Consider the following 15,788-nt stretch of genomic DNA (forward strand, 5'->3'; position numbering starts at 1 on the left):
CGGCGGCGGGCGCCACTCGGCCGCCGGTGGCCTCGGCGGCGGCAGCGGCAGGATGCGGGCGGGCCGCGGCGCGGCGGGCGGGGAGGCGGCGGCCGAGGAGGAGGCGGCGGCCGAGGCGGCCAAGCGCGGCGGGGCGGCGGCGGCGGCGGCGGCGGCGGGGCGGGCGCGGGGCCGCGGAGGGAAGGGGTCCCCGAACGGTGAGTGCCGGCGCGGGGAGCCGCCGCGGAGCCCCGGCCCGGAGCCGCCCCGCGAACCCAAGGTCTCCTTCTCCTGCGGCGGCGGCGGCGCGTCCCCCGGCGGGGCCAAGGCGGCGGAGGAGGGCGCGGGCGAGGATGCGGGCGAGGAGGCCCGCGGGAGCCAGGCCAGCTTCATGCAGCGGCAGTTCGGGGCGATGCTCCAGCCCGGCGTCAACAAGTTCTCGCTGCGGATGTTCGGCTCCCAGAAGGCGGTGGAGCGGGAGCAGGAGCGCGTCAAGTCGGCGGGGGCCTGGATCATCCACCCCTACAGCGACTTCAGGTGCGCACCCGGCCGGGCGGGGGGCGAGCGCTGCGCCTGGGACCCCGCGGGGCTCCGCGGCCCCCGTCACCGGCTGCGGCCCGTGGGGCCGGTGCGAGCGTCGGGCCGGGCCGGGGCATCCCGCGGGGCCGGTGCCTCCGGCCCTGGCGGCCTCGGGTGGGGCCGGGGGCGAGCGGAGCCCGGGGCCGGCGCCGCCGGGCGGGAAGGGGAGGCCGGGCCGGGCCCTGGGAGAGGGCACCTTGAGCTGTGCCGGAGGTGGCGGCGCGGATGCTGCACGCCTGGGTGCAGGGAGGGGCTGACGGCCGGGCGTCCCCCCTCCCCAGCGGAACGGCCGTCGGTCCGGGGATGCCAAGAGCCCTCTGCTTTGACAGGTGGATGCCCGGGCAAGGGCATTCCCTCGTCCTTCCCGGGGTTTCAGGACGGCGCGGCCCAGCACGGACCCTCTAGATCCCCACCGGGCTTTGGCTCTATCCCCAAACTGCCCCGGGGGAAGGTGTCACCCTCCCCTCGCGGGGCCGGGGTCTGGGCTGGAGGGTGTGCTGCTCTCTCCTCTGTCAAGCAGAGCTTTGCCAAGGCTCCCTCTCCCCCAGGGAGGCCTCATCCTTTCCCTAAGATTCAGGGAGTTCGAGGAGGGATTCATCTCACTCCCAAGAGGACGAGAGTCCTCAAGATCAAGTCCATGTGGCTTCCAGCCGAGGAAAGGCAAACCGAGGGAGAGAGACTCTGCAGCTCCATCTCCTTTCCATCCCCTGAGCCCCGGGGTAGCTCAGAAGTGGCGCATGCTACCAGGTTGTGCGCCGGCTACCAGGAGGGATGTACAGCTTGACCTCCTGGGGCAGGCGGCACGGCACCTGGCAGGGATGGGTGACCGAGACCTCGCTGGCGAGCCAGCCATCAGGGCCCCATGTCCAGCGACCTCGAAGGTGCTGGGGGGAGCGAGGGGTTCAGCTCCAGGTTGTTCTGGTATGTGGTTTGGGGAGGCTCAAGGGAGGGTTTGCTGGGCGCCGGTGTGAGGGGCGCCACTGGGCCAGACCCTGGAATCTGTTCACTGCTGCACTGATGCATCCCCACTAGCGCAGGGGTCCCTGGGGCGGGTGGAGTTGGCCGTGGGCTGTGGGGTCTGCCGTGGCCAGGCAGGCTCAGAGCACCTCAGGATCAGCACCTGCACCTCTTCCTCCCACCCTCTTGCGCTGCTCCTGGGCTGATCTGGCATCTTCCAGAGGAGCAGGCGGAGGCGCTCAGCCACCTCTTCAGGCTGACCTCCCGTACAGGGGTCTTGTGCCCTTGCAGCAGACGTTCCCATTGGGAACCTGCTGAAGGTATCCATCGGAGCTCCCTCCTTGGCTCACGGGCTGAGCACCAGGTCTGCTGCAGAGCCAGGGCAAGGAGCGGCTGCACCGCGTGGCCGTTGTCAGTCCTATGGCAGAGGAAGCTCTGCCATCCCTGCTGTGACTGGGCAGGTGTGGCGGTGCCAGCCGGATCGCTGGGGGACTGTGCCCCTCTGTGCTGCTGGTGCTCCGTTTCGCCCTCAGCAGCTGCGGGCTGCAGGGGAGGCTGGCAGTGGGGTGATGGCCTGCCCCGCTGTCCCCCGCCACAACTGCTCAGGGCCAGAACCTGCCTTGCTCCTGCGGCCAACTCTGAGCTACGGGCCCAGTGGCAGAGCCCGCGGTGCTGCCAAGAGCAGGGTCTCCCTGCAGCGAGCCTGCGGCAGGAGCGAGGCCTCGGAGGCTTCCCCGGGGCGCAGCAGCGTTTCTCCCTGGGCTGGCGCTAGTGGCCGGCGGGCAGGCGCCAGCCCGCGCTGGGGTGACCTTGGAGAGTCACCCTGGCTGGCCTGCCCCGTGCTGGCTCCATCCCTCCCGGAATCACTATCAAGTCTTGAAACCCATTGGGGAAGAGCCACCGCCAGTGTTTTGATGCTGCAAGTGGCGTAGGAGAGTTCCCTGCCCAGCGGGGAGGAGCTGCAGGCAGAGCCACGGCATCCTCTGGGTCTACAAACATGCACATAAACGGGATTGGCTCAACGCAGGGCTGAAAGCCTGGTCGTGAGGAGCCCGCTCTCCTGTGCACGCCAAGGACATGTGTCCGTCTATTCCACATCGTCCTGCCTTAAAAAAAAAAAAATTATGCTTATCTAGTAATGATAATGGAGCATGAACCCAGCCGTGTTTGCCCTGCAAAACCCATTTTCCCATCTTAAGATAGAATCATTACCCATCTGCATATGTGACATCGTTTCATAATCAGAGTCATTTAGAGATCCTGTCTCCTCTTGGACACAGCGCTGCAATTATTCATGCAAAATTCAGGGGCAGCCTTGCTCCAGGAGTGGAAGTTGCTATTTACATAAATATTGAATTATTAGGAAGCAGCCTGGGTGGCTGATTGAGATCGTGAGCTGCAAATGTGGCAGAAGAGGCCTTGTAAATTGTGCGCTAAAGTAGACAGTGTTGAGCAGAGCCACCTCCTTTCAGGTGGGATGCTTAGTTGTCTTCTCTGTCTGTGGTCTTTATCGACGGGAGGAATAAACCTGGCTAGCATCGACTTTTCTGTCATTTCTGTTGGTGTTTCTGCAACTGGGGTATTGCTCTTGGAGCGGGATTGGGAGCCCCGCGGGGCGGGGGGGGCACATGCAGCCCTTTCGCAGTGACCTGGGGCGCACAGCTGGTCTGGCTCCCATATTTACATCCCGTCGCACCTGGGAGCCAGGCGGGGGCATGCGCGGGGCCAGGGGCGCTGCAGGGCCTTGGGGGCAGAGACACATGTGGGGCCAGGGCTGAGGAGGAGGCCAGTGGCATTCCTGGGGGAGTGGGTGCTTCCTGGGGGCACAGGAGCCCGGACACCGGGGGGCCGGTGCTCCAGCTCCACGGTCAGCCCCTTTCCCCTCTCACGCGGCGAGAGGCTTGCATAAGCCCGGGAGGAGGATTCAGCCCAGGCACCTTGCTGGATGCAGCAGTAATGCTGCGAGCTGCGCGCAGCCGGTGAGTCAGTGGTGGTGGCGGTGCCTGCCTCCCCGTGACCCCCACGGGGCCGCCTGATACGGCTGCGCCGGCATCCCCTCCGGCCAGCCCGGCACTCACAGCCTTCCACGAGGCGAGGGGCTGGGGCTGAGCCGCAGCTTGTCGCTGCTGGTGAATTTCTGTCGCAAGAACCGGTCCTGTACCTGAATTGGAGGCGAAGTCGCATCCAGAGCGCGTGTCCCTGATGCTGCTGGGCCGGAGCCTTCCTTTTCTGGGCTTAAAATGGTTTCTGGGGCTTTGCTGCTGCCTGGAAGGTGCCACTGAGTGTTGGTGCCACTGTTGGGGTTCCTGAGCAGAGGGGCCGGGCTCGCCAGCTGCTGTTGCTCCCGATGTGCCTGCCAGCGCTCAAGCTGCTGCTGGTCCCAGTGTTACCGTTCCTTCTGGTGAGGGTGTTGGGGAGCTGCCCCCCACCTACAGTGCCAGTGTGCAGTGGTTGGACCTGGGGGTGTGGAAAGCCACCGCTCGGTCATCAGGGAAGAAAGGCTGTGAGTGACTCCCTGAGGGGATTGTGAAGGGGATTCAGCAGTTTGCAAAGCCTTTAGCCCCCCTCCCCTCCCCAGGGACCCCGGGGTAAAAGGCTTTTCCAGGGGAGAGCAGCGCCAGTCGTTCATCACAACCGGCTGTACTGGGACGCAGGGGCACAGACAGCATGTTGGGTGCTGTACGTCAGCGCTCGCTCAGCTTGGGCAAACTTCTGCCGTTGGCTTCTTAACCCACTTCCAAAAGCGGCCTCGTTTTTAGAATATGACTATTTAGCGCAAGTTTGCGAAGCGCCAGTCCCGCACCGGTCCCGTGCTGTTCCCGCGCACCGGGCAGCCCAGCTGCTGGCAGCCAGAGCCCCGGGCCGGGCCGAGGGGCTCAGCCCCCCGGGGCCACCTCCTGCAGAGCGGGGTTTCGGGGAGCTTTGTCCACCCGGGCAGGCTGGCGAGCGGGCAGCTCAGCGCCCGGTCAATGGGATCGCTGTAGAGGGTAGCGATGTGTTGCACTGAGCATGCTGAGGCGGCTCCGGAGCTCTGTGTGCCAGCGATGGAGCTGAGCGGGGATGTCCCTGGTGTCCTGCGGCTGTGTCCCCTTGGATGGCTTGCGGGGCTTCTCCTGGCCCCCTCCCAGGCAGTAGCGGTGGGGGGGGGGAGGAGGCTTTGCTGGCGCAGCCATTGGGATTGCCCGGTGCCTCTCCGGCCTCGGAGTCTCTATCGGGGTTTTGGATGTGCTGGGGAGGTGGCAGCTCTGTGGAGGGATGTGCTCTGGGGTCTCGGGGGAAGGAGTGTGGTGGGGGCCCTGGGGCTTGTCGCAGGGTGGTGCGGGGGGTCAGCTCCGCCTCAGCTCCTGGCCAGGACCTGCGGGGCAGTATCACTGTGCCAGGCTTTGGGCAGGTGACGGGTTAGGAACGCAGCAGCCCCTGCTCCTAGAGGCTTTTGGCGTCTTCTGTCACCATCACTGTCATTCAACTGGGTCAGGAGCAAGGGAGGGGGTGCCGAGGATCCTAATTAATTTGTTTTCAGATATTTTTAGTAGCCTGGATTGGATCTTTTTTTCTTTGCACACACTGCCCTCTGAGGAAGAAAGCATTGGCATCACACCCAGGTCCCCGAAGAGATCGCACAGAGTCGGTCGTGTGTGTTTGGGGGGGCTCAGGGGCAGTTTATCTTTCTCGGCAGACTGAATTCTGCCCTGGCTCAGCCAGATTGCAAAGGGATTTGAGCCAGAGGAGAGTTTTGCCCAGCTGGCATGGTTATTTAATCTTTGTTCTTCACAGCTTTGCATGGCTAATGCCCCCCATGGGACTCGCTTTGTGCAGCAGGGTCAGTGTGCAGTGTGAGCTGCTGGGGGTTTGCAGGACAGACCCAGCCCGGGGCCGCCGCCGTGGGCTGCCCCAGCCCCAGCAGTGGCTCTGCCGATGCCGGTGTCTCTGGGGGGGTCGTGTCATGTGGCTGGAGCCCAGGGGGTCTGGCAGGGCCCACCATAGCCATGGCCTTGCTGCTCGAGGGGGGGTCACAGGGCACTGGAGCTGCTCAGTGCCAGCAGCCAGAGCTCACCCATGGGGGCACGGGGGGAGCACAACCCACTGGCAGCTGGTGAGGGTACCCTGGAGACGGCCTTGGGTGTGAAGTCATCGTTGTGCAGCAGTGACATCACTCACGGTTGCCACGGCAACGTCTCACATGGGGAAGGTGTCATTGGAGAAAGGTCAGGAGCTGGGATGCTCCGCTCCTTCTGGCCCTGCGCTAATCTGCATGGGGGGGGGGGTGTGTATGCAGCCCACCTTCTGTTCCTGTGTGCGGGAGGTCGCCCCCCTCGTCCCCCCGTCTCAGGGCAGGCCCTGCACGTCAGCCTGCAGCTCCCGGGGGCTCCTGCCTGGGGCGGGCAGCATGGCAGGGTGGGCTCAGCAGAGAGGTGTGGGCAAGGGTCCTGCTTGTCTGTGCGCATGGCGCTGAGAAGCATCGTCCCCTCCTGCCCCCCAGGCAAGCACTGGGGTGTGGGGCAGGCGGGGAGCGAGGGTCTGCGGTCCCCCTGACGCTGTCCTGCCTGGATGGGGCTGCTGTGACCTTGCAGGCACTCGGAAAGGTCATCGGTGGCCCAGAAGATGGGGACAAGGAGAAAGGAGAGAAGGATGGGGGTGAGGCAGGGGAGGGAGGAGGCGGCAGGAGGAGCCGTGCAGCCCAGGCAAAGGCGGTCGCCCACCCCCTCCGCTGTCTGACCGGGGCTGCGGGCGACGCCGGCTCCAGCTGCAGCTGTACGTGATCTGCTGCACTGGGAGCCGCGGTGGCTCCTTCCACCGCGGCCGCACAGCCGGGGTCCGATATGCAGCCCCCGCCCTGCGCACCCCCAAAACCAGGACCGCAGCCTGGTCCAGGGAGGTGCTGGGGTGGGGCGGCCCCCATCCTCGGGTCCCCGCTCTGGGAGTGGGGAGGTGTGGGGGCTGCTCCCAGGGCAGCGGTGGGCGAGGCCGGGCTCTCCTGTCCTGCCTCCGTGCCTTACCTTGAGCGCTGCCTGCAGAGAGCACGATGGCCCCACCGTGGCGGCTGCTTTGGGGATGAGGGTGGTCCCCAGCCCACGGGCTGCCCCGACCCCGAGGAGGGTCTCACCCACTGGAGTCTGCCTCACCGTTCTCCCCTTGCTCCAGGACCTCTCTGGGTTTGGGTGCTCGGGGCAGACCCCTGGCCACACCAGCACAGCAGGAAGAGCCCCCTGCAGTGGGCAGCCCCCGGCCTCATCCTGCACCCTCTGCACTTGCACAGCCCTACCTCAACCAGGTGGGACAGTGCTGGCCTGCAGGATCAGGCCTGGGGGCAGTTTGGAGCGGGGGGAGCAGGATGTGGTCCCTGGGGAAAGGAGAGGGGTGCCTGTGGCTGAGGCGGCGTCAGAGTGACAGCACCCCAGTACCGTGGGTCCCTTAGGGCACGGCATGGTGGCCGGGTCCCCTTGACACAGGGGGTGGCTGCGGGGCACTGGTGACACCCTCCTCCATCCTCTCGTTCCCCAGGTTTTACTGGGACTTCACGATGCTGCTTTTCATGGTGGGCAACCTGATCATCATTCCTGTGGGCATCACCTTCTTCAAGGAGGAGACGACGGCGCCCTGGATCGTGTTCAATGTGGTCTCTGACACCTTCTTCCTGATGGACCTGGTGCTGAACTTCCGGACAGGGATTGTCATTGAGGACAACACGGAAATCATCCTGGACCCCGAGAGGATCAAGAAGAAGTACCTCAAGACCTGGTTTGTGGTGGACTTTGTCTCCTCCATCCCTGTGGACTACGTCTTCCTCATTGTGGAGAAGGGCATAGACTCGGAGGTGTACAAGACGGCCCGCGCCCTCCGCATCGTCCGCTTCACCAAGATCCTCAGCCTCCTGCGGCTCCTCCGCCTCTCCCGGCTCATCCGCTACATCCACCAGTGGGAGGAGGTAGGGGTCCTGTGGGACACAGCCCGGCAGTGGGGCCCTCCTCCAGCAGCGGCGGGACCGGCCGGAGACAGCGCGAGCCGGGAGGGTCCCCTGCGAGAGCGGCGGGGCTCGGGGCTGCCCGAGGAGCTGCTGGCTTGGATGGGGTCTCTGGGGCTGTGTGTTGGGGTGGCGGGTGATTGTGATCCTCCCTGGAAGGGGGAGGCTCTGGGCATCCCCACCTTCCCCTCTGCTCTGTCCCCGGGGGGCCTGAGAGTGCTCCTAGTCTGCTTCAGCACAAAGACAGTCCCTCCGGCTCCTGGGGCCACGCTGCGTGACGCAGCCGAGCCGTGGCCTCTGTGCGTGCGTGCCCCGGTGCTGGGTTTGCACAGCCGGTCCTGGTGCTGTGGTACAGCACTACCCACGGGTGACAGCACAACCAGCACAAGCAGGTGTGTCACCCCGTGCTCTGCTGGCAGCTCGACCACGTCCCCCTGCTCAGCTCCCCACGTGCCGGGGCAGGGGACACTCCTTGCCTCCGGTCCCCTCTGGCTCCCTGCTCTGCTGGGACCTCGGGGAGTGCTGGGGGGGGCTGCAGGAGCCCCAGCGCCTTGGGGGCAGTGGGACCCCTGGGTCCCCAGGGCAGGAGGCAGGGTGCTGCCGGGGCTTGACGCACCCGGGGCTGTGTGGGCTGCGAGGTGACGTGCCTTTGTGTCGGGATGCGGCGTGCTCGGCTTTGCCGCGTGGCTCCGGTGCGTGGGCTGGCGCCTCCCGGCAGCCCCGCTGGCTGTGCAGGCGCTCGCTGCGGCGTGGAGGGGCGGCGAGCGCCTTTGCGCCCTCCTCCTGCTCCGCTGCTGCCATGTGTCCCCAGGCCTGGCGGGGGGCACGGCTGCCCCCACGCAGGCTCCAGCCGGCAGTGCTGCGGGGACGCACAGTGCAGCCTGGGCACGGTGTCATCGGCTCTGGCGGCTGCAGGGGTGGCACCGGGTCCTCCTTCCTGTGCCTCCGCCGTGCAAAGACACGTGGCTGCTCTGCGAGCTGGCGTGGGCGCTGGGGGGGGGTTGTGCCTGGCCCTTTCCGTCCGGGGTCTCACTCTGTCCTGGCCTGATCCTGCAATGGGAAATCCCTGAACAACCCGCGCGTGGCTCTTCCCGCAGCTCCGTGGGGGCTCAGCCTCCCCGCACGCACACGGCCGAGCTTGGCTGTGCCGGCTGGTGCCTGGCAGACCCCCGAGCCTCGCAGCACTGCCAGGGGCTGCCCCCGGTTCCTGGGGCAGAGGGGTGGGGAGAACGGCTGCCTGCATCCCCCCTCCTGCATCCCACCCTGCCCTGTGCCCTTCTCCCACACCTGCCTCTGGGGCTGGGCTCTGCTGCGGGAGCATCCCGCACCTCCTGCAAACCCCATCCCAAAGTGTGTCCATCCCCCACCGTCCCTCCCCTGCCAGGGCTCCGGCTTTGCGTCCTTTTCACTTTCAGATGGGACTTAGCAGGGAGAGCCCCGGGGACGAGTTAAACCTGTGCGTGGCTGCGCAGATTATCCTGGTAATCGCATCCGCTTACAGGGGCTGGGAGGGAGCGCGGCCCTGATCTCCAGCGGGGCCTCGTCTGCTCTCGGAGGTGCCGTGGTCGGGGCTGGTGGATGCTGCGGGAGTGTTTCGGGGTGGGGGGGCTGCCTGTGCCTGATTCTGCCCCCCCCAGTAGCCTCGGTGGTGGCTAGGAGAGGGTCAGCGAGGGGCCGCCCTGGGGGGGTGATGACCGCTGGACATATTGGGGAAGGGATGTGCCTGAGGTGGGCAGAGAGGGGGCTGGGGCTGCTCCTGCTTGCCCTCGCCCCACGCTGCCCCTTCCCCAGCCCTTCGTGCTCTGCCTTGTTCCCTCCTCATCACATCACACCGGCTCTGCCACGTCCTGCCCGCACCATGTGCCCTGCCTGGGCTGGCAGCCTCAGAGCCCGGGGCTGGGCGCAGGGGAAGAACGGGAGGCCGTGACCTTGCCCTTGTCCAGCCTTTGCCGTGCCCTTGCCGTGCGGCTGCTCCATGTGATGCTGTAGGGCTCCAGCCTTGGATCTGCCGTGGAGGGGACTGGGGATTTCACTGCTGGGCGTTCATTTCTTATTTTCTTTTTGTCCCCCACTGAATTCACCTTTTTTGGACCCTAAAAATGTTAAAGGAAAAAGTGCCGTGGTTCGGTTTGCAACCAGGCACACACCCCCTGGGCTTGCCTGTGTGGGTGCCATGGGGCGAGAGGCACTAAGGGCAGGCTGGGCCACAGACGTGACCCGGGGGGAAGCCCCGCTCTCACGGGCGCTGCGGGCTGCTGCTGGGAGTAAGGGGTGTGCTCGGCGCACCGAGCAGCTGTTCCTGGAGGCATGCCCTTCGCACGTCCCTCCATGGCCGGGGCTCTGGTCCTGGGAGCACCGTGGTGGGTCCCCACGGTCACAGCTCCCTTCCACGCCCGCCCCAGGCCAGGGGCTCTCCCAGGGTGCCGCTGATGGGTCTCGGAAATTTATGTTCTTGTAGCCACTGGCCCTTGGTGGGGGGACACGCAGCCCAGTCCCCACCAGGGTGGGATCTCCAGCAGAACAGACTGTGTGGGGCTGCCCAGGCCACTCTCCCCCGATCAGGGTCTCCCTTCAACCGACCCTGATGTGGGCACCCTGGATCCTCTTTACTGAAAGCCGTGCTGTGGCTGAGCCTGGTTCCCTGCACCCCCTGCCCCAGGGGCTGCCCTGCTCTCTCCCCAGTGCCCAGCGCATTTGGCTCTCCCGGATCATCTGCCAGCGCTGCCTTATCCTCATCAAAGCTCGCAGCCATTAGCGCTTTCCGGGGCGGCAGCGTGGCGGCATCCTGCTGGCTATAAATAGGCAGGTGGAGCGCAGCCGCCTCGGGGACAGCCGGGCTCGGGCCAGCCGTGAGTGCCTGCGTCGGCTGAGGCCGTGTGGGTTGGCGCCCTCAGCGGGGCCGGGCAGTGGGGGGGACAGTCCCTGCACTCACCCTCTGCTGTCCCACCCCGACACCTCCACCCACAGATCTTCCACATGACATACGACCTGGCCAGCGCGGTGATGAGGATCATCAACCTCATCGGCATGATGCTGCTGCTCTGCCACTGGGACGGCTGCCTCCAGTTCCTTGTGCCCATGCTGCAGGATTTCCCGCAGAACTGCTGGGTCTCCATCAACGGCATGGTGGTGAGTGCCGGCCCCGACCCCGCCGCGCTCCCTGCCCCGCTCCCCCCGGGCCCCGTCCATCCCTGTGGCGTCTGGCCTCTCTCCGCTGACCCCAGGAGATGCCATCCCCGTGCCGGCCGGTGCTGCGGTGCGCTGATGGGGTGAGCGCGGAGGGTGCGCCGGGCACCCCGAGCCTGCTGCAGACGGTCTGTCGCGGGACCTGGGGCAGGGGATTGATCCAGGCGGGAGGGAGATGCTGACACAGCACCCTGCCCCATCCCTTGCTGCCTTCTCCTGCTAATTAGCAACAAAGCTGTTATTAATAAATAATGGGGCACATTTCTAATTGCTTCCTCTCAGCCCTGCAGCCTTCTACAAATGGCTCTCCTCCCTCTGTCCGTCTCGTCCCGTCGTGCCAATGTTTCCATCTCTGCTCCATTCACCCCGCCTGGCTTCCTCCCCTTCCTCTCCTCCCCGTCTTATGCTTCTCCTTCCCTGGCTGCTTCGCTCCTGGGGGGGCTCCGGGGCTTTGCATTAGGCTGGGCTGGGGCATTCCTGCCCCAGGAGCCACCGGCCTGTCCCAGCCATGTCCCCAGGCTCCTGAGCGTGAGTCATGCAAAAACTCGGTGGCTTCCACAAACTGAGAGCTTGTTCCCATCACAGCATTTCACAGGGGCTCAGTATGCTTTTGTATATCAGCTTAAAAAAAAAAACCCAAACAAAACCCACGAAATAAAATGACTGACTTCCTAACGCGAAGCCAGGCAGGCAGTGAGGTGCAGAAACCCGCCGGGAAGGCGAGAGCGCTGTGGGATCGCCGCAGCCCCAGCTGTGCCTGGCATTTGGGTTTGTTTGGCTCTCACCTGCAAGGTGAGACTGTCAAAAACAAACTAACTAAAAAAATCCTGCTGCTGAGTGCTGTTGCGCTCTGCCGGCAGAGGACCTGGATCACCCGCCAGGCCCGAGTCAGGGCGCTGTACCCACGAGTGCCTGTACACACGCGTGTGCGAGCAGCTGCGCACCAGCCAGGGCTGAGCGCGGCCGCCGTCCCTGTCGCTGCAGAACGACTCCTGGAGCGAGCTGTACTCCTTTGCCCTCTTCAAGTCGATGAGCCACATGCTCTGCATCGGCTATGGGAAGCAGGCGCCTGAGAGCATGACGGACATCTGGCTCACGATGCTGAGCATGATCGTGGGGGCCACCTGCTACGCCATGTTCATCGGCCACGCCACCGCCCTCATCCAGTCGCTGGACTCCTCCCGGCGCCAGTACCAGGAGAAGGTAAGACTGGGTTGGACGGGGACCACGGTTCCTGTCCTGCACCCAGCCATCGCATCCCCTCCAGGAGCCGCAGCAGCATCTGCGTGTGCAGCCAGGCAGGGCGAGGGCTCCGTAGCGATACCATCCGCGGGGCAGGGCTGGGCTGATGGAGTCTGACCTGCCAGCCCGGAGGGGCCCCGGACCCAGCCCATGGAGCGAGGATGTGGGTGGGGGGGGGTCCCAGCCCCACAGCCCCAGCCCGTGTGGGTGCTGACACCACCTCTCCCCACAGTACAAGCAGGTGGAGCAGTACATGTCCTTCCACAAGCTGCCTGCTGACTTCCGCCAGAAGATCCATGACTACTACGAGCACCGCTACCAGGGCAAGATGTTCGATGAGGACAGCATCCTGGGGGAGCTCAACGAGCCCCTGCGTGAGGTAAGGGCCTCGGGGGCTGGAGAGCTGGCTGTGGCATGCTGCGGTGAGGACAGGGACCACCCCACCCACAGTGAGGGCCCCCTGCTCCCCGCTGCGGCGGAGGCTGCGGGTCCCACTGGCTCCTGCAGCGCATGTGCACGGGGTCGCGCACCTCTCGCGATGGCTTCGCAGCTCCAAGTGTGCGTGTGTCTGTGCACAGTGTCTGTGTGCTGACGCCGCTGTCTTTGGGAGCCTGCCCGGGGGGGGGGGGGGCCATGTCCCTGCCTCCTGGTCCCTCATCTCCTTCCCCTGCAGGAAATTGTGAACTTCAACTGCCGCAAGCTGGTGGCTTCGATGCCCCTGTTCGCCAACGCGGACCCCAACTTTGTCACGGCGATGCTCACCAAGCTGAAGTTTGAGGTGTTTCAGCCAGGCGACTACATTATCCGCGAGGGCACCATTGGCAAGAAGATGTACTTCATCCAGCACGGGGTGGTCAGCATCCTCACCAAGGGCAACAAGGAGATGAAACTCTCTGATGGCTCCTACTTCGGAGGTGAGCGTTGGTGGCGGGGGTGGTTGAGCCTGGGTCCCCTCCTGGGGGGGGGGGGTCTGTGAGAAGCACCGGGATGCCCGCGGTGTCCCGGGGCACCCACCACTCAGCAGGTCTCGCCCCTTGCGCCTGGCCTGGCCCCGGTTCCAGTCCTTGCTGGCAGCGTTTAGACTTTGGCACCATCGTATCCCTCATAGAAATCTGCCTGCTGACCCGCGGCCGGCGCACGGCCAGCGTCCGGGCCGACACCTACTGCCGCCTCTACTCGCTCTCGGTGGACAACTTCAATGAGGTGCTGGAGGAGTACCCCATGATGAGACGGGCATTTGAGACTGTGGCCATCGACCGCCTTGACCGCATCGGTAGGGCACGGGGGGCTCTGGGGGGCAGCTGCGGGGGCATGTCCTGGCGGCTGGGGTGTGGGCGTCCAGCATAGCCCCAGCGCAGGGTCTCATGGTGCGCCCCATCCCGGCCCTCTCCCAACAGGGAAGAAGAACTCCATCCTGCTCCACAAAGTGCAACACGACCTCAACTCAGGTGTCTTCAACAACCAGGAGAACGAGATCATCCAGGAGATCGTCAAGTATGACCGGGAGATGGTGCAGCAGGCGGAGCTGCAGCAGCACACGGCCATGTACAGCCCCGTCCAGCCCCAGGTCACCTCCGCCATCGCCACCCTCCAGCAAGCCGTCGCCATGAGCTTCTGCCCGCAGATGGCCAGCCCGCTGGTGGGCTCCATGGCCCTGGGCTCCCCCCGCATGATGCGCCGCTTGCAGTACGCCCAGGCCGTGCCCAGCCCCTTCGCCGTCTCGCCCGTCTTGCTGCAGCAGAGCCCCCCGCAGCAGCCGCAGCCCCCCGGTCCCCACGCCAACCCCTCGCCCTCGCAGGACCAGGCGCAGCCCACGGCCCTGCCCACCTCCACCAGCGCCTTTGCCACGGCCGCGGCCAGCCCGCCGACCCAAAGCCCCCTGGCCAGCCGGACGTTCGCCTACGGCGGTGCCCCGGGGCAGCTGGGCTCCCAGCTCTCCCTCAGCCAGCAGCCGGTGCCCGGCTCGCCCCAGCGCCTGGCCGCCCACAAAAGCACACAGGCGCTGCACACCAGCAGCCTCAGCCAGGATTCGCGGCCCCTGTCGGCCTCGCAGCCCTCCCTGCCCCACGGGCTGGCGGCCGGCAGCACCCAGAGCCCCCCGGCCTCGGCCCGCGAGTCCTGCTCCTCCATCGGCGGGGGCCCAGCCGCCGCCTCGCCAGGCCCCGGCCCCCCGGCTGGGCTGCGGGGCCAGGCGCCCTCGCGGGGGGCCCCGGCCCACCCAGCGCCCGCGGGGTCGGTGCACGCGGGGCCGCCTGCCCTGCCGCAGGACTCGGCGGCGGCCCGCAAGGATTCGGCGGCCAGCACGCCCGACACGGACCCAGCCAAGGCCAGGCTGTCTTCCAACTTGTGACCTCCGCGCCGCGCCGGGCGCGGGGACGAGCGCGCCGGAGAGGGCTGCGGCCGCGAGTCCCGTCTCGCCCCGTGGCCGCCCTGCGCCGCCCCGCCGAGGAGCGCTGGGTGAGGGCCACGGCCGCCCCGCCGGCTGCCTCCCTCCGCCGCGGCGCCAGCGTCGCTCCCTGGCTTCCTCCCGCCGCACGCTGCAGAGCGGGGCAGCTGCCGGCGGTGGGCACGGGGCCTCTGCACCCCCCCCCCCACCCACGGTGGGGGCACGGCGGGGGCCGGGCTGAGCCCCCGGCTACGTCGCCTCCAACCAAAGTCTGGCCCCATCTCCCGCTCCCCACAGCGAAGCCCCGCTGCCCCCAGCCTCCCCGGCTGCCCCATAGAAGCCACAGCTGCATCATCCCCCTTGATCAACTCTGTATATGATATATATGACCTGAATACATACCTATATGTGTGCATCCGCAGGACACCTCCCTGGGGCTTTAGGCACGCTGGCCAGCCCCAGCACCTGTGCGTGTCCCTGCCTCCCCTCCCACAGACCCAAGGTGAGGGGTGACGGTCCAGGACTGGAGGTAAGTTGGGTGGGGAGGGGGTCTGAGGGACGGTCACCCTGAGGCTCGCAAGCACACTGTCCCCCCCAACCCGCCCCTGGGGCCCGGGGGCAAACACAGGCTGAATTCCCCGTAGTCAGCGTTAGGACAGAGGCAGACGCTGCAGCCTGGGGACCCGAGCCCTGGGGCTGCCCCACAAGCAGACCTGGCTTTAAAGCCAGGGAAAGCACACACTGCGTGTACCAGCGTGCCTCTGTGTGCACACCTACGGACACGCGTGCAGGGGTGTGGGTGTGTGTGCAGGCGTGCGTGCACGTTTGCCTCTGCCTCTGCCTAGCGCTCCGGAGCCTTCCATGTTGAATGTATGCAGCCACCGCGAGCGAGGGGCCACGCGCCAGCCCAATGCCCTGTAGCTGTGCAGGGCCCCGCTCCAAGCGTCCACCTTCCCATCCAGCCCATCCTGTGCAATAAACGTCAGCAACGGACAGAGCTCCGCACGAGTCTCTCTGCTTCTTCGCCACCGTCCTTCCCTGCCGTGGCTCCGGCTGCTCCTGCTGCCCTTGCCCAGCCTGGGAGCCCTGCCACCGGGCACAGCCCCAGGCTGGGCTGCAGGAGGCAGCTTTGGCCTTTGAAGAACTGCTTCCCTGCCAGAAAAAATGACAAGGGGAAAAAAAGCCTCCTCCCTCTACCTTTCCCCTTGCTAGACACCACGGGGCTGGAGCAGGGAAGGAGCTGGGAGGACACTGTGAACTGGAGCTCAGCCAAGAGCTGGGCCAAAGACAGAGCTCCAGCTGAAAGACCTCCAAACATCAGCTGCTGCAGGAGCTGGGACACAAACACACAGCCCCACGGGGTGCAGAAGGCCACAGTCTGGGAGACAGGAGGCTCCTGGCTGGAGCAAGCGAACACAGCCCGTCCCTGCCCCGAGAGACCTGCTCCCAGTGCAGCTGCACTGGCCCCTCTGTGCTGCAGGGAAGTTTTGTCTCTCT

The 15,788-nt window shown here is 66.1% G+C and overlaps 1 protein-coding gene across 1 annotated transcript; it reads left to right on the forward strand.

Moving 5' to 3' along the window:
• Window positions 1–37: 37 nt before the first annotated feature.
• On the forward strand, window positions 38–15,285 carry HCN2 (hyperpolarization activated cyclic nucleotide gated potassium and sodium channel 2). The gene is made up of 8 exons (XM_064469682.1): window positions 38–516; window positions 7,018–7,441; window positions 10,445–10,606; window positions 11,648–11,866; window positions 12,138–12,284; window positions 12,579–12,819; window positions 13,014–13,178; window positions 13,303–15,285. The coding sequence occupies exons 1-8, from the start codon at window positions 53–55 to the stop codon at window positions 14,253–14,255; spliced, it is 2,775 nt and encodes a 924-aa protein (XP_064325752.1). The 5' UTR covers window positions 38–52; the 3' UTR covers window positions 14,256–15,285.
• Window positions 15,286–15,788: the final 503 nt, after the last annotated feature.

The sequence above is a fragment of the Phalacrocorax carbo genome, chromosome 19 (assembly GCF_963921805.1).
Source record: "Phalacrocorax carbo chromosome 19, bPhaCar2.1, whole genome shotgun sequence".
Lineage (NCBI taxonomy): Eukaryota > Metazoa > Chordata > Aves > Suliformes > Phalacrocoracidae > Phalacrocorax > Phalacrocorax carbo.

Bases quoted from the DNA above. Each gene is read 5' to 3' on its own strand.
- HCN2 (XM_064469682.1), top strand. From the start codon at position 53: ATGCGGGCGGGCCGCGGCGCGGCGGGCGGGGAGGCGGCGGCCGAGGAG. The intron at 517-7,017 runs GTGCGCACCCGG...CTCGTTCCCCAG, and splicing joins CACCCCTACAGCGACTTCAG to GTTTTACTGGGACTTCACGA. The intron at 12,285-12,578 runs GTAAGGGCCTCG...CTTCCCCTGCAG, and splicing joins TCAACGAGCCCCTGCGTGAG to GAAATTGTGAACTTCAACTG.